Source organism: Myxocyprinus asiaticus, chromosome 2 (genome assembly GCF_019703515.2).
Source record: "Myxocyprinus asiaticus isolate MX2 ecotype Aquarium Trade chromosome 2, UBuf_Myxa_2, whole genome shotgun sequence".
Taxonomy (NCBI): Eukaryota; Metazoa; Chordata; class Actinopteri; order Cypriniformes; family Catostomidae; genus Myxocyprinus; species Myxocyprinus asiaticus.
The window spans coordinates 3,033,775-3,051,742 of NC_059345.1; the positions used below are offsets into that span (position 1 = coordinate 3,033,775).

The 17,968-nt window shown below is 39.1% G+C and overlaps 4 protein-coding genes across 11 annotated transcripts in view; 3 read left to right on the forward strand and 1 right to left on the reverse strand.

Moving 5' to 3' along the window:
* The window catches only part of LOC127410790 (histone H2B-like), a 303,692-nt gene that overhangs the window by 241,476 nt on the left and 44,248 nt on the right, over positions 1 to 17,968 (reverse strand). The gene's annotated exons all lie outside the window — the stretch shown is intronic.
* Positions 1,163 to 16,813, forward strand: LOC127411157 (histone H4). 8 transcript variants are annotated; one of them, XM_051646571.1, is made up of 4 exons: positions 1,163 to 1,914; positions 2,184 to 2,277; positions 15,167 to 15,244; positions 16,064 to 16,082. In XM_051646571.1, exon 1 carries the CDS (start codon positions 1,246 to 1,248, stop codon positions 1,555 to 1,557), a length of 312 nt encoding a protein of 103 aa, XP_051502531.1. In that variant the 5' UTR covers positions 1,163 to 1,245; the 3' UTR covers positions 1,558 to 1,914; positions 2,184 to 2,277; positions 15,167 to 15,244; positions 16,064 to 16,082. The 8 variants fall into 8 exon arrangements, with proteins under 8 accessions (XP_051502531.1, XP_051502522.1, XP_051502482.1 ...); XM_051646562.1 differs by lacking the exon at positions 16,064 to 16,082 and adding an exon at positions 16,675 to 16,809 and having other exon boundaries at positions 1,203 to 1,914; positions 2,167 to 2,277; XM_051646522.1 differs by lacking the exon at positions 16,064 to 16,082 and adding an exon at positions 16,675 to 16,809 and having other exon boundaries at positions 1,203 to 1,914.
* LOC127411106 (histone H2B-like) lies at positions 7,163 to 7,583 on the forward strand. Its single transcript, XM_051646469.1, has one exon. It carries the CDS (start codon positions 7,190 to 7,192, stop codon positions 7,562 to 7,564), a length of 375 nt encoding a protein of 124 aa, XP_051502429.1. The 5' UTR covers positions 7,163 to 7,189; the 3' UTR covers positions 7,565 to 7,583.
* Positions 14,082 to 14,497, forward strand: LOC127411231 (histone H4). The gene has a single exon (XM_051646648.1). The coding sequence runs from the start codon at positions 14,099 to 14,101 to the stop codon at positions 14,408 to 14,410; it is 312 nt and encodes a 103-aa protein (XP_051502608.1). The 5' UTR covers positions 14,082 to 14,098; the 3' UTR covers positions 14,411 to 14,497.

Genomic DNA, 17,968 nt, shown 5'->3' on the forward strand with positions numbered 1-17,968 from the left:
ATTCAAGGCTCTGATGCTGGCATACAGAACAGTCACTGGGTCTGCTCCAGCATACCTAAAATCATTTATGCAGAGCTACGCGCCCACTAGAAGTCTGCGGTCGGCTAAGGAACGTCGCCTTTTTGTACCAACACAAAGAGGCACCAAAACACTTTCCCGGACTTTCAGCTTCATCATACCACGATGGTGGAACGACCTTCCCAACTCCATCCATGAAGCTGACTCACTCTCTGTCTTCAAAAAAACGACTAAAAACACATCTTTTCCATGAGCACTTAACCAGTCATTAAAAAAAAAAAAAAAAATTCTGTTGCACTTTATTCTATTTTGAATACTATTATGATGCTAGTGATACTTTGAAATACAGCACTTTTCATACCACTGTCTCCTAAGATGATTCGCTTATCTTTTCCTCTCTTGTAAGTCGCTTTGGATAAAAGCATCTGCCAAATGAATAAATGTAAATGTTTTAATTTAATTTAATTTAATTATATTTATTTATCACACATTATACATTTGCACATATACAGTGAAATTCTTTTTTTCACATATCCCAGCTAAGTTAGGGTCAGAGTGCAGGGTCAGCCATGATATGGCGCCCCTGGAGCAGACAGGGTCAAGGGCCTTGCTCAAGGGCCCAACTTTCTAGTGCTGTTTTGTGATTGGTTGGGCAGTCTACAGCCCACCCTCAATGTTTGCTACACACAGCCCGCCCCCATATTACCTTTAACTAATGCACAAACTGGAAATATATCTATATATTTTATTGAAAACCATGTTTCCCAAATGTTTGATTGGGTGGGCAAGACTCACGTTTGGGTGGGCTCAGCCAACCCCTGTCCATGCCTACAGCTGACCCTGTCAGCTAATCAAGCCTCTGAACCCAACAGTAAAATAAAAATAAATAAATAAATAAAAATAAAAATCCACAATAAAGTTTTTAATTTACGGTGCACAATGTTTTTTACTTTTTGTGTCCATTTTATAAATATTTATTTGGACATTGACCTGAAGCTAATTCTCATTAAATAATAATAATAATAATAATAATAATAATAATATCTAATAAATTCAAGTGAATCTGATCTTTGTTACGTCAGCGCTGTGAACTGTGAGAAGAAAAATACGTGACGTGCTTTAGGCTCCTCCTTCAGTGCTGTGTTTCTATTAGGTCCTGTAGGCATCTTTAAATATCCTCTCCAACAGCTCCAAACTTCACATTCAGTTGATAGTTGAACTTTCGTCATGTCTGGAAGAGGTAAAGGCGGTAAAGGACTCGGAAAAGGAGGCGCCAAGCGTCACCGCAAAGTGTTGCGTGATAACATCCAGGGAATCACCAAACCCGCAATCCGTCGTCTCGCTCGCCGTGGCGGTGTCAAGCGTATCTCCGGTCTGATCTACGAGGAGACTCGCGGTGTGTTGAAGGTGTTTCTAGAGAACGTTATCCGTGATGCCGTCACCTACACTGAACACGCCAAGAGAAAGACCGTCACTGCCATGGACGTTGTGTACGCGCTGAAACGACAGGGACGAACTCTGTACGGATTCGGAGGATAAACGACTTGATTGAGGAGAAATCCGACAAACCCAACGGCTCTTTTAAGAGCCACACACAATCTCACATAAAGAGTAAATAGCTGTGTCCGAAACCGTCCCCTATCCACTATATAGTTTACTATATCGGGTGTCGGCCATTTTGTAGTGGTGTCCGAATTCATTCACTACGTCTCGTTCCCTATATCTGTTGACTCATTCTTGCCCACAATGCAATCTGATTTCGAGGGTCTATATGATGTACATTCTCTGATCCCTTTTTCCCATAATTCAACGCGGAGACCGCGCGCGGCAGAGTGCAAAAAACAAACAAATTGCAAATGGCGGACGCAAACACCGGAGGTGGCAACTTTTATATATGTAAGTAACAATTTTATTAATCAAACGCATCTGTATCAATACATAACGAAGTGAAATTATACATATTGATGGATTAATTTATGATTGGCCACTAACTCCGTTTAAATGCATTTTTTGACTCGTAACTAGCAAGGGTAATTTTTACGGTCGAGATTTCACGCAGCAAATGATAATTTGTTGGATTGTTCACATATTATTTATCATATGTAATTACTGTATTCGCATACACTTTAGAAAATAACATTTTCTAAGATTTTCTATTGTTTTAGGGAGGGGTGAAGACGTAACGTGTCTCATAGTGAGCAGGATGGCCAATGGTCATCTCTTCTCTGGGCGCAGGAACGCAGCCCGGTTTGGATAGGAGTGAGTTTGTAGATTACTTTTCCTCAGGAATTAGTAGAGATCACTTTCATTTGATATGTCTAATTAGTAATATTTAAATCATTACGTTATACGCATTACATAACTGTATTGATGGAGATGGGTGCTTGGTGTGGTAACCCCTGCCAAAGCTGTCAAAAAGTGGGAAAACTCGAAGAAAACCTACAACATAAATTCATCTTAATAATATATACAGTTCTGCTTGTAAATTTACATCCTTTGCAGCATCTGCAAGATGTCTTTTTAATGATGTGTAAAAGTAGCTGTTTCTTTTCACAAAGAGTGGTCCGATGATCTTAACGAGGTACCGCACGGTAGATTCAGCCTCGGGTGCATCAGAGTTGAGAGGAGCATCTGAAAAGGTGAAAGTTTTCGCCTGATTTGTGGCAGGCAGGGAAGAAGCTGTGTCAGCACACCCATCAGAACCACAAAACATGGAAGCCCAGTGTAGTACCTGACCTTCACGTCATCATCTTTTAAAAAATCCTCATCCATCTTCTTTTGAGAGAGTCTCCTGTTCTCCTCAAACAAGCAGTTAATTTCGGCACGACTGCAGCTACAAAAAAGACATTCCTGCTGTTCTGCAGTGTTGTCTTTTGAACCAGTGTCATCCATCTGTGAAGCACCATCTGGTGTTGTAGCTTCATCCATCTCCGGTCTCCAGCCAGCTAGATCAAGTGGTGCAGGTGCAGCGTTAGTCCCTGTGACCGCTTGCTGTCTCTGTGTTCTCCAGTTAAACCGCCCAGAGTGCGTTGCTTTAACTTCTGTGTGCCCGAGATTTAATGATGGTACCCAGTCAGGATCACACTCTAGCATTTCATAGGCTGGTTTGCCTAAAAAGAAAAGGCTGAATTTATTTGATTAGTTATGTAGCTATGCAGCCAGTTACTAGTGCAAAGTTAGCGGTGTTGCAACAACTCTACGCCATGTTTGCATTGCTAGCGGTAACAACAAAAACAGTTAGATGTGCTTTGATTATATCTTACCTTTGTGAAAATGTCGTGAACAAACAAACATGTAAGGGAATGTTGTTGAAGGTGATGTTTTTTGTCTTACTGCTGCTACCCATGCCATGCGACGCCACTTTTACTTGGAGACTTGAGTTCCGACGTGTTGTTTCAAGGCGGGAAAGCTGAAAAATCGCACTCCATTTGAAATACGGTTTCCACGGCGGTTGTGAGTGTGATTATGGCAGTTAATTACACAAAAAGCATTCACCATTGTTATGTATTTTTATCTGTATAATACAAACTATACCGTCTATTTCCAATACAACACAGTATCCACCACAGCTTTCGTGTCCTAAAGTCCCAACATGCATTGCGTTGCTGACGTCACGTTACCAGAACCTATACAGTATTTTTATTCAGTGATGTTCAAAAGTCTTGGGCGCATTAGGTGCTTCACAAAAACATTTGTCTTAAGACAAGTTATTTTATTCTGCTTATTGTTTTAATTGGAAATATAAATTTTAGACTTTAGTAGTATACTCACTATCATGCATTGAATTACAGAAATAGTTCACCAACAATGATCATCTTTAGTAATTCTCTCGTCATTTCCTCACCCTTATGTCATCTCAAACACCTATGACTTCCACAGAATTCAAACAAAGATATTTTAATGGAAATATGATGTCTGTTTGTTCACACAATGCAGGTGAATGATGACCAAATCTTTTAGCTCCAAAAAGGACATAAAGGCAGCATTAAGGTAATACATATGACTCCAGTGGTTAAAACTATGTCTTCTGAAGTGATCCAATCAGTTTTGTGTGAGAACAGACCAAACTGTAACTTCTTTTTCAATAAGTTATCTTGACATCAGCAGTCTCATAGCCAATTACGATTTCAAGCTCAATTACACCTCATAGTGTTTGATGCATGCCAGAATGCTAAATGGTGACAGGAAGTGTAATCAAACTTGAAATCTTGGAGACCTGAGCTTGAAATCTAGGGCTAGGAGACTGCTTATGTTAAGATTTGTAGTGAAAAAGGAATTTTTTTTTTGTTTGTTTTTTTTTCCCCTCCTAATCAAAAAGCTATTAGAAAGTCTTACAACCTTTTTGCCGCCTTTATGCCTTGCATTGTATAGAGATAAACAGATCATATCTCTAAAATATTTTATTTGTGCTGCATGGAAGTCGTACACGTTTGAGAACACTTAAGGGTGAATAAATGAAGAGCAAATTATAATTATTGGTTAAGCTATTCCTTTAAAACCATACTGAACGACTTTATGCTGTCAGAGCCTTTTTATATGAAAATGTCATGTATCTCTGTAATATATATCATTCTCTTCTAAATCATTTTTAGGAGCTAAGGAAGCCACCCACTCTCCTCAAGGACTACACCAGATTTGCCAGTTCTTGCTGTGAGATGTTACCCAACTCTTCCACCAAGGCACTTGCAAGTTCCCGGACATTTCTGGGTGGAATGGCCCTAGCCCTCACCCTCTGATCCAACAGGTCCCAGACGTGCTCAGTGGGATTGAGATCCGGGCTCTTCACTGGCCATGGCAGAACACTGACAATCCTGTCTTGTAGGAAATCACGCACAGAACGAGCAGTATGGCTGGTGGCATTGTCATGCTGGAGGGTCATATCAGATGAGCCTGCAGGAGGAGTACCACATGAGGGAGGAGGATGTCTTCCCTGTAACGCACAGCATTGAGATTGCCTGCAATGACAACAAGCTCGGTCCGATGATGCAGTGACACACCACCCCAGACCATGACGGACCCTCCACCTCCAAATCGATCCCGCTCCAGAGTACAGGTCTCGGTGTTATGCTCAGTCCTTTGATGATAAACGCGAGTTCAACTATCACCTCTGGTGAGACAAAACCACGACTCATCAGAGAAGAGCACTTTTTGCCAGTCCTGTCTGGTCCATCGAAGGTGGGTTTGTGCCCATAGGCGACGTTGTTGCCGGTGATGTCAGGTAAGGACCTGCCTTACAACAGGCCTACAAGCCCTCAGTCCAGCCTCTCTCAGCCTATTGCGGACAGTCTGAGCACTGATGGAGGGATTGTGCGTTCCTGGTGTAACTCAGGCAGTTGTTGTCATCCTGTACCTGTCCCGCAGGTGTGATATTCGGATGTACCGATCCTGTGCAGGTGTTGTTACATGTGGTCTGCCACTGTGAGGACGATCAGCTGTCCTTCCTGTCTCCCTGTAGTGTTGTCTTAGTTGTCTCACAGTACGGACATTGCAATTTATTGCCCTGGCCACATCTGCAGTCCTTTTGCCCCCATGCAGCATGCCTAAGGCACGTTCACGCAGATGAGCAGGGACCCTGGGCATCTTTCTTTTGGTGTTTTTCAGAGTCAGTAGAAAGGTCTCTTTGGTGTCCTAAGTTTTTATAACTGTGACCTTAATTGCCTACCATCTGTAAGCTGTTAGTGTCTTAATGACCGTTCCACAGGTGCATGTTCATTAATTGTTTATGGTTCATTGAACAAGCATGGAAAACATTGTTTAAACCCTTTACAATAAAGATCTGTAAAGTTATTTGGATTTTTACAAAATTATCTTTTAAATACAGTGTCCTGAAAAAGGGATGTTAGTGTGTATATGTATGTGTGTAATAAATATATGTGTGTATATATATATATATATATATATATATATATATATATATATATATATATATATATATATATATATATATATTATAATATAAACAGGAGCATTTTCATTATTTTTATCTCTAATGACAGAGTAAACAGTTCTATTATATTTTAATGAAAAAAAAAACATAAGTTGAAGTATTTCCTCTATCATTATTGTAATAATCAGAATAAATGAACAGTTGTGAAAAGATTAATTATATTATGATTATTTTTTTTTTTTTTTTTTATTAATGCAAAAATAAAACAATGGCGGAGGTATGCACAGTAAAACATTTAATTGCATATTATAAAAGTATATATATAAGGTTACAGAGATGATAAAATTAATGAAGCCACACAGGCGAAATGTTCATGACGAAATGTCTGCGACACCTCCCGAGTGTTCTCTGACGCACTGAATTTACGTCAGCGTCTGAAATCCCTCACTCATTTCGTTCACTCACTGCTGAAATATAGTGCACTTACTGCCATTCACTATATAGGAAATAGTGAACGAGTGGCGATTTCAGGCACAGCTAATGTCTAACCGGAAATAGTGTTTAATGTTTATTGTCACTATTCTTCTATTAATTTTAATTGAATAAATTGTTGTCCGAAAAGTTCACGGACGCAGTTCATGCAGAATAAAGACCCAAATTTGTTCCGTTAGATAATTTTATATTAACTTTTTTGAACGCATAATTAAATATTACGTTTCTACGGGCGTGTTCGTGATAAAACAGTCCAGGTTTACTTGCACCACAAATACATGGTAGTCTTTACCAAAGCAAATATCGGTTTGAGGAAAAAAAAGCATTAGACCAGAATATTACTAAACACGGGACAGTAGAACAAGTGTTAATTATTTAAAATGTAAATTTTTTATGGGTACGAACCACATAAGTACCTTCAGAATAACAGTGTAACTCTTTATTATTAGTAATTTATTGAGAAGCGTTATTCTTTTATATTACATTATTTTTCTGGAAAATAATAAGAAAAATGAGCGGGAGAACTAGAGAAAGGAAATGTAATCGTGTGGGGGATGGAAACTTTCAAACATGAGGCGAGAGGCGGGACTTTCATTTGGAAGTCTTTGATTGGCTCTTTCCGGCCCGTCAAACTTACAACTGTCCAATGAAATCATTCAATGGGTTTGACCAATGAAAATACGCAATCAGAGGACGCGCATCATCTCCTCACAGAATTAGCATAGAGGAGGGAATAAATACTTGTATGAGCGGATTAAGAATCATTATTGTGAGTTTGTTCTTCAGATCATCATGCCTGAACCAGCTAAATCCGCACCGAAGAAAGGATCCAAGAAGGCCGTCACAAAGACCGCCGGTAAGGGAGGAAAGAAGCGCAGGAAGTCCAGGAAGGAGAGTTACGCTATCTACGTGTATAAAGTCCTGAAACAGGTTCATCCTGACACCGGGATCTCTTCCAAGGCGATGGGAATCATGAACTCTTTCGTCAACGACATCTTCGAGCGCATCGGCGGTGAAGCGTCTCGTCTCGCTCACTACAACAAGCGCTCCACCATCACATCGAGAGAGATCCAGACCGCCGTGCGTCTGCTGCTGCCCGGTGAACTGGCCAAACACGCCGTGTCTGAGGGCACAAAGGCCGTCACTAAATACACCAGCTCCAAGTAAAATAACATCCTGTTTCTCAACCAACCCAAAGGCTCTTTTAAGAGCCACACATCTTCTCGTTTAAAGAGTGTTTATGCGGTCTATGAAGAGGTTGTAAATAAAATAATCATATTTATTTTCCAATCCTACACGTTGATAGGCAGTTATTAATTTACTCCTACGTTTATATACAAGTATTTTAACTCCTATAAGAAGCCATTAAGGTTTGAGCCTCCTTGTTTGTTCTTTATAAAACCTCGTTTTAGTAAACAAAAAACATTATAGTATTCTTACATTTAGTTCTTCAAAAATTATGTCAGTCACAGCGCTTCATCTTTTTGATTAACGGATAGCAGTATTTTGAACCTTGAACTGAAGCTTATTAGATTAGATTCAACTTTATTGTCATTGTGCAGAATACATGTACAGAGCCAATGAAATGCAGTTAGCATCTAACCAGAAGTGCAAATAGCTATATATATTATATATATATTACATATATTGAGCGCAAAGTTATGAGGTAGAGAAGCAGAGACCAGCTCAATGCAAATGTCTATGAATACAGTACAAGGTGCAAATGAAGTATAAACACTGAAGGTGCATTGTACAGAATGAGGTATAATATATGTAAATATATATATGGCCGGTGACCATAACAGTGCAAGTGGCATTAAGAGGTAGAAATTATGTGCGAAGAAATGTGCAAGAATATCAGGAGGCAACATTGTAAATGTGCAGTGTGGAGACAGGTTATTGTACAGTGCAGTTTTTATTATTTTTATTTTTTTTTTTTACATTTTTACAAGTATTAAGTGGTCCGAGTGGGATGTAGTGTTCAGCGCCTGAGTTTAGAGTTCAGTAGGCTGACAGCTGAGGGAAAGAAACTGTTCCCGAGTCTGCTGCGACAGCGAAGACTCCTATAGCGTCTCCCAGATGGAAAAGGAGTAAACAGACCATGTTGTCTTTTGATAATGCTTCTCACCCTCCTTAGGCAGCGTTTGTGGTGAATGTCTTTGGAGGGTAGCTGAACACCAGTGATGTATTGGGCAGTTTTCACAACTTGAGTCTTCTCTTTACTGTTGTACATGAAACTGGTGTTGAGCGGGTAGAATTCAATGAAGCTGTCAGCTGAGGACATGTGAGGTGTCTATTTTTCAAACTAGAGACTCTGATGTACTTATCCTCTTGTTTAGTTGTACATCTGGCCTTCCACATCTCTTTCTGTCCTTGTTAGAGCCAGTTGTCCTTTGTCTTTGAAGACTGTAGTGTACACCTTTGTATGAAATATTCAGTTTTTTTTTTTTTTTTTGGCAATTTCATCATTGTATAGCCTTCATTCCTCAAAACAATGATTGACTGATGAGTTTCTAGAGAAAGCTGTTTCTTTTTGCCATTTTTGACCTAATATTGATCTTAAGACATGCCAGTCTATTGCATACTGTGACAACTCAACAAACACAAAGACAATGTTAAGCTTCATTTAATGAACCAAATAGCTTTCAGCAGTGTTTGAAAGTGTAATAAGCTTCTGATCAACATCCGGAAAGTATTCACAGCGCTTCACTTTTTCCACATTTTATTATGTTACAGCCTTATTCCAAAATGGATTGAATTCATTATTTTCCTCAATTCTACAAACAATACCCCATAATGACAACGTGAAAGAAGTTTGTTTGAAATCTTTGCAAATTTATAAAAAAAAAATAATAATAATAATAAATCACATGTACATAAGTATTCACAGCCTTTGCTCAATACTTTGTTGAAGCACCTTTGACACCAATTACAGCCTCAAGTCTTTTTGAGTATGATGCTACAAGCTTAGCACACCTATTTTTGGGCAGTTTCTCCCATTCTTCTTTGCAGGACCTCTCAAGCTCCATCAGGTTGGATGGGGAGCATTGGTGCACAGCCATTTTCAGATCTCTCCAGAGATGTTCAATCGGGTTCAAGTCTGGGCTCTGACATTCACAGAGTTGTCCCGTAGCCACTCCTTTGTTATCTTGGCTGTGTGCTTAGGGTCGTTGTCCTGTTGGAAGATGAACCTTCGCACCAGTCTGAGGTCCAGAGCGCTCTGGAGTAGGTTTTCATCAAGGATGTCTCTTTACATTGCTGCATTCATCTTTCCCTCGATCCTGACTAGTCTCCCAGTTCCTGCTTCTGAAAAACATCCCCACAGCATGATGCTGACACCACCATGCTTCACTGTAGGGATGGTATTGGCCAGGTGATAAGTGGTGCCTGGTTTCCTCCAGACATGACGCTTGCCATTCAGGCCAAAGAGTTCAGTCTTTGTTTCTCAAGGTCTGAGAGTCCTTCAGGTGCCTTTTGGCAAACTTCAGGTGGGCTGTCATGTTTCTTTTATGGAGGAGTGGCTTCCATCTGGCCTACCATACAGGCCTGATTGGTGGAGTGCTGCAGAAATGGTTGTTCTTCTGGAAGGTTCTCCTCTCTCCACAGAGAAATGCTGGAGCTCTGTCAGAGTGACCATCGGGTTCTTGGTCACCTCCCTGACTAAGGCCCTTCTCCCCCGATCGCTCAGTTTGGCCGGGCGGCCAGCTCTAGGAAGAGTCCTGGTGATTCCAAACTTCTTCCATTTACGGATGATGGAGGCCACTGTGCTCTTTGGGACCTTCAATGCTGCAGAAATGTTTCTGTACCCTTCCCCAGATCTGTGCCTCGATACAATCCTGTCTTGGAGGTCTACTGACAATTTCTTGGACTTCATGGCTTGGTTTGTGCTCTGACATGCACTGTTAACTGTGGGACCTTATATAGACAGGTGTGTGCCTTTCCAAATCATGTCCAATCAACTGAATTTACCACAGGTGGACTCCAATCAAGTTGTAGAAACATCTCAAAGATGATCAGTGGAAACAGGATGCACCTGAGCTTAATTTTGAGTGTCATTGCAAAGGCTGTGAATGCTTATGTACATGTGATTTTTTTTCGTTTTTTATTTTTAATTTCTTTCACGTTGTCATTATGGGGCATTGTTTGTAGAATTTTGAGGAAAATAATGAATTTAATCCATTTTGGAATAAGGCTGTAACATAAAATGTGGAAAAAGTGAAGCGCTGTGAATACTTTCTGGATGCACTGTATGTTTGGCCATTACAAGTGTCTAAAAAATCTAAAGTTAACCCAGAGCACCAGAGCCAGCCAAAACTGTTGTCAACAGAAACAACACATGCACTTCCTTCAGTTTTTTTTTTTTTTTTTTTTTTTTTACATCAAAGAAAAGGCTTGAGACAGTTTAGCATTGCCGCCTGCTAAATTATTACAGAAATATATTACTACTGTTTATTGCAATAATAATAATAAAAGTAAATAATTTTTAAAGTGTGGAAACCCTTGAAATGTACTTCCAAAACATGAGACTAATTTACTTGTTTGTAGTTTTAACACATTGTTCAACATGAGAGCAGCTGTTTAATGTAATTTTATTTTATCTTCAAAGGGCAGAATAATCGTGATTAATAATCGTGATTAAAATGTTAAGCAAAAGTATTGTGATTGTTATTTTAACCATAATCATGCAGCTCTAATATTCATTATATTTTTGGAAAAAAAAAATTCACCATATCCGATTACATCATCATCATCAAAACCCCCCCCCCCCCCCCCACCCCCCATTTCTAAATTCAAATTACATTTCAAATGAAATGAAAAAGCTCTAAGAATTATGAAGTATATGTTTTACTTTGTTCAAGTGACAATGAGCTGGTCAGATGCACAGAATTACTACAGACAACATTATACTGATCTAGCCACCATTGATGACCAGACAGATATTGATGAGATAGTTAAATATGTACCCAAAAGTTTTAGAGGAGACTGGATACGGATTGCTGCTGCTCCTTGGATCTGGTCAAATCAGAGCAACTCCATGTTCACATCATGGGCTATCGGACAGCCAAACAACAATGTTGGCATCCAATTATGTGTGGGAGCATCTACTGCTGGATTTTGTAATGATGAATATTGTGGATTTATGTACACTTTTATCTGCTACAATGGTGAGTATTTAACATGCACTGTACATGTTATTATTTTGACTTTAAAATAAAACTGATCAATACACTCCACTTAATTGAAATGTCAGTCTTTTTTTGCAAACTTTGTGTTGATTTAGGAGAAAGAAAATTCTGAATTTTGTTTTAATATCACATGCAATAAAATACTGTCCAGACAAAGAAGAAATATTTTCCACGCTTAGGTAAAAGTGTTTCTTTTGTGTGACATGTTTACATCTATATGCCGTACAAAACTATTAAGAGTTTGCTTACATGCTTGCCATGCTGTTATATTGACAGGCTGTAAAGTGAAGTTCCACGATTTATATTGGAAACCTGTTTTTGTTTTCTGATCTCCGGTGTTTTAACTTTTTAGCAGATAATTAACTATTTAGCATATTAAGTTGGTTAAAAAAAAAAAAAAAAATCAAATAAACAAAAAAATTGCATGTGCTGATAATTTATAGAGTCAAAATGATCGTCTTTTGACAGTGCCTCACCAGAGTGAGTAGATGACATGAAGCTATGGGACAAGGTTAGTTATGCTGATATCATCAAAGGGATAGTTCCTCCTAACATTAAAATTATCTCAAAATTTACTCACTTTCATGCCATCAGATGTGTATGACTTTCTTTCTTCTGCTGAACACAAACTAAGATTTTTAGAAGAATATTTCGGCTCTGTTGGTCCATACAATGCAAGTGAATGGTAACCAAAATGTTGAAGCTCCAAAAAGCACATAAAGGCAGCATTAAAGTAACACATATGAATAAAGTGGTTAAATCCATGTCTTCAGAAGTGATATGATAGGTGTGGGTGAGAAAAATATCAATATTTAAGTCCTTTTTTTTTACTATAAATTATCCTCCCTGCTCAGTAAATGTACATGCACACAAAGACACTGAATCGCCAAAAACAAAAGAAGAATGTGAAAGTGGAGATTTTTAGTAACAAAAGACTTAAAGGTGCAATATGTAAGATTCAGAAACACTTGTTATTAATGACACCTGTGGCCGTTAAGTTAACTGCAGGAAGCTACCTGTTGCTGGTGCTCGCGCTCGCGCACACACTCCATAGGGACGCGAGCGAGCATCAGCCAAAACAATGATGTAACGTACAAAGAGACTAAATGAGATTCACCGACATCATGCTGACAGATGAGGTAGAGGTTAAAATTACACACATAATTGTTTTACTACAAACTTTGATACTGTACATTATATTTGGTGGATGATGACAGTAGCTGTTTATATAATAGGCTGTACATTATAAATATGTTGACACAATTCAGTATTGATGATATATATAAATAAACCAAAAATGAAAAGTCCACAACCACTTGAAATGTGAATCTAGCCATTCTAAACAGATGTTAAATTTCCAGAGAGAATTGCAACAACTGTCCCAGGAAGAGAGGGATGAAGTTCTGCAGATGGTGGTCACACGTCTGCCAGGGGTTTTTCTGGACATTATGGATTATCGGAGAACAACAACAGGAGCATATGTTCAAAACAGGGGACAACCTGCATGGTGCACCTGCCTCAACTGCCGGCTTGTGCCAACAGATTTAGAAAACAAATGTTGTGGTCAAAATCAAGAGAGGTGTCTCAGCAGAAAGGCCCATATGGAACTTTATTGTCTTGATGAGGGCATCCTACGTTTGGCTAGACAGACATGGAACAACATTCTTGCACTCACTGACAGACAGGACCCAGGGGTAGATAACAGAGAGTATCGGTACTCTGCATATCGCCAGTTCACCATCTGGCAACATGGACGTCAGTGAACCAGGAACAGGATGGTAATACCGAGCTGCTGCATGTGGCGAATAAGAGTCAAATTCCCTGACCCCTTTAGCAACCATGTTGGATACAAGGAAGCACCATTTAGGTGAAATTAAAAACTGTGTGTGGCGTTCCTGTGTGTAAGTAGTTCCAACATAATAAAATAAAACAATTCTTATTTGTTCTACACTGTATTTTATTTTATAAAAGTACAAATAAAAACAACACAAAATTGTACACAATCTATATTTACAATGTCCATATATATATATATATATATATATATATATATATATATATATATATGATTGCAGGATAAATACTGTATCGGTGAATGAGACCCAGTAAATATTATTTTTGCTATCCAATTTACTTCAACAGTAAAATAAATAAAATATGTTCTAAATTTATTGTTCACATAATTTTTACTTTTTATAATTATTTTTGTGTCCAGTAGTAACTTCGTTGGACAACACATTTTACTGTCAACAATTCTTCCGGTTCGTGTTGTAAATTTGATAAATGCTTATTTGGACATTGACCTGAAACTATTTATCATTTTAAAAAATCTAATAAATTCGAGTGAATATTTGATCTTTGTTACGTCAGCGCTGTGAACTGTGAGAAGGAAAATACGTGACGTGCTTTAGGCTCCTCCTTCAATGCTGTGTTTCTATTAGGTCCTGTAGGCAACTGTAAATATCCTCTCCAGCAGCTGCATTTTTCACATTCAGTTTATAGTTGAACTCACATCATGTCTGGAAGAGGTAAAGGCGGTAAAGGACTCGGAAAAGGAGGCGCCAAGCGTCACCGCAAAGTGTTGCGTGATAACATCCAGGGAATCACCAAACCCGCAATCCGTCGTCTCGCTCGCCGTGGCGGTGTCAAGCGTATCTCCGGTCTGATCTACGAGGAGACTCGCGGTGTGTTGAAGGTGTTTCTGGAGAACGTTATCCGTGATGCCGTCACCTACACTGAACACGCCAAGAGAAAGACCGTCACTGCCATGGACGTTGTGTACGCGCTGAAACGACAGGGACGAACTCTGTACGGATTCGGAGGATAAACGACTTTATTCAGGAGAAACCCGACAAACCCAACGGCTCTTTTAAGAGCCACACACAATCTCACATAAAGAGTAAATTGCTGTGTCCGACACCGTCCCCTATCCACTATATAGTTTACTATATCGGGTGTCGGCCATTTTGTAGTGGTGTCCGAATTCATTCACTACGTCTCGTTCCCTATATCTGTTCACTCATTCTTGCCCACAATGCAATCTGATTTCGAGGGTCTATATGATGTACATTCTCTGATCCCTTTTTCCCATAATTCAACGCGGAGACCGCGGCAGAGTGCAAAAAACAAAACAAATTGCAAATGGCGGACGCAAACACCGGAGGTGGCAACTTTTATATAGGTAAGTAACAATTTTATTAATCAAACGCATCTGTATCAATACATAACGAAGTGAAATTATACATATTGATGGATTAATTTATGATTGGCCACTAACTCCGTTTAAATGCATTTTTTGACTCGTAACTAGCAAGGGTAATTTTTACGGTCGAGATTTCACGCAGCAAATGATAATTTGTTGGATTGTTCACATATTATTTATCATATGTAATTACTGTATTCGCATACACTTTAGAAAATAACATACCGAAGGCCAATGGTCATCTCTTCTCTGGGCGCAGGAACGCAGCCCGGTTTGGATAGGAGTGAGTTTGTAGATTACTTTTCCTCAGGAATTAGTAGAGATCACTTTCATTTGATATGTCTAATTAGTAATATTTAAATTACGTTATATGCACTACAGAACTGAACTGAAGGAGATGGGTGCTTGGTGTGGTAACCCCTGCCAAAAAATTGAAAAAATAAAATAAGAACCTACAAGGTAAACTTATCTTAATAATATGTACAGTTCTGCTTGTGAATTTACATCCTTTTTAGCATCTGCAAGATGTCTTTTTAATGACACATAAAAGTAGCTTTTTTTAGTACTGCAATTAAGATCTTTGATATTACAGATATGTACATTTCACAAATCCAGATCATATCTAAATTTACAAATTATCATGTTAAAGAGTTTACAAGCCCTTTTTTCTTAATATGTTCTCCTTCAGGGTCAATGACTGTGTAGCCTTTTGTGATATTTGTGCACAGCACTTCTCGTTTGATCTCTCGACTACAGTGGCTGATCAAGCTTTGCAAGGATACAAACAATCATTTATGCTTAAAGAGGCAACAATTAATAACAAAGAGTTTATGTATTTATTATTTTCTAATGGAGTGTACTCATCTGTTATACAGTTCTGAATAAAAAAAAATACATTTTTGTTTTTGCTCATTTTAAAGAAAAACTCTAAATGTTTCTACAAGGGGTGTGTGAACTTTCAGCACAGCTATACAGTATTTTTATTCAGTGATGTTCAAAAGTCTTGGGCACATTAGGTGCTTCACAAAAACATTTGTCTTAAGACAAGTTATTTTATTCTGCTTAGTGTTTTAATTGGAAATATAAATTTTAGATTTTAGTAGTATACTCACTATCATGCATTGAATTACAGAAATAGTTCACCCAACAATGATCATCTTTAGTAATTCTCTCGTTATTTCCTCACCCTTATGTCATCTCAAACACCTATGATTTCCACAGAATTCAAACAAAGATATTTTAATGGAAATATGATGTCCGTTTGTTCACACAATGCAGGTGAATGATGACCAAATCTTTTAGCTCCAAAAAGGACATAAAGGCAGTATTAAGGTAATAAATATGACTCCAATGGTTAAAACTATGTCTTCTGAAGCGATCCGATCAGTTTTGTGTGAGAACAGACTAAACTGTAACTCCTTTTTCGCCATCTAGCTTGACATCAGCAGTCTCATAGCCAATTATGATTTCAAGCTCAATTACACTTCATAGTGTTTGATGCATGACATAATGCTAAATGGTGCCAGGAAGTGTAATCAAACTTGAAATCTTGGAGACCTGAGCTTGAAATCTAGGGCTAGGAGATTGCTTATGTCAAGATTTGTAGTGAATTATTATTATTATTTGTCTGTTCTATTCAAAAAGCTATTAGAAAGTCTTACGACCTTTTTGCCGCCTTTGTGCCTTGCATTGTATAGAGATAAATGGATCATATCTCTAAAATATTTTATTTGTGCTCCATGGAAGAAAGTCGTACAAGCAAATTACAATTATTGGGTGAGCTATTCCTTTAAAACCATACTGAACGACTTTATGCTGTCAGAGCCTTTTTATATGAAAATGTCATGTATCTCTGTAGGATATATCATTCTCTTCTAAATCATTTTTAGGAGCTAAGGAAGCCACCCACTCTCCTCAAGGACTGCACCAAATTTGCCAGTTCTTGCTGTGATATGTTACTCCACTCTTCCACCAAGGCACTTGCAATTTCCCGGACATTTCTGGGGGGAATGGCCCTAACCCTCACCCTCCGATCCAACAGGTCCCAGACGTGCTCAATGGGATTGAGATCCGGGCTCTTTGCTGGCCATGGCAGAACACTGACAATCCTGTCTTGCAGGGAATCATGCACAGAACGAGCAGTATGGCTGGTGGCATTGTCATGCTGGAGGGTCATGTCAGGATGAGCCTGCAGGAAGGGTACCACATGAGGGAGGAGGATGTCTTCCCTGTAATGCACAGCATTGAGATTGCCTGCAATGACAACAAGCTCAGTCTGATGATGCAGTGACACACCGCCCCAGACCATGACGGACCCTCCACCTCCAAATCGATCCCGCTCCAGAGTACAGGCCTCGGTGTAACGCTCATTCCTTCGACGATGAACTTGATTCCGACCATCACCTCTGGTGAGACAAAACCATGACTCGTCGGTGAAGAGCACTTTTTGCCAGTCCTGTCTGGTCCAGCGAAGGTAGGTTTGTGCTCATAGGCGACATTGTTGCCGGTGATGTCTGGTAAGGACCTGCCTTACAACAGGCGTAAAAGCCCTCAGTCCAGCCTCTCTCAGCCTATTGCAGACAGTGTGAGCACTGATGGAGGAATTGTGCGTTCCTGGTGTAACTCGGGTAGTTGTTGTTACCATCCTGTACCTGTCCCGCAGGTGTGATATTCAGATGTACAGATCCTGTGCAGGTGTTATTACACGTGGTCTGCCACTGCGAGGACGATCAGCTGTCCTTCCTGTCTCCCTGTAGTGTTGTCTTAGGCGTCTCACAGTATGGACATTGCAATTTATTGCCCTGGCCACATCTGCAGTCCTCATGCCTCCATGCAGCATGCCTAAGGCACGTTCATGCAGATGAGCAGGGACCCTGGGCATCTTTCTTTTGGTGTTTTTCAGAGTGAGTAGAAAGGTCTCTTTGGTGTCCTAAGTTTTTATAACTGTGACCTTAATTGCCTACTGTCTGTAGGCTGTTAGTGTCTTAATGACCGTTCCACAGGTGCATGTTCATTAATTGTTTATGGTTCATTGAACAAGCATGGAAAACATTGTTTAAACCCTTTATAATAAAGATCTGTAAAGTTATTTGGATTTTTACAAAATTATATTTAAAATACAGTGTCCTGAAAAAGGGATTTTTTTTTTTTTTTTTTTTTTGGGCTGAGTAAACGCAAGATACA

Coding starts and splice junctions, on each gene's coding strand:
- LOC127411157 (XM_051646571.1), top strand. CDS start 1,246: ATGTCTGGAAGAGGTAAAGGCGGTAAAGGACTCGGAAAAGGAGGCGCC.
- LOC127411106 (XM_051646469.1), top strand. CDS start 7,190: ATGCCTGAACCAGCTAAATCCGCACCGAAGAAAGGATCCAAGAAGGCC.
- LOC127411231 (XM_051646648.1), top strand. CDS start 14,099: ATGTCTGGAAGAGGTAAAGGCGGTAAAGGACTCGGAAAAGGAGGCGCC.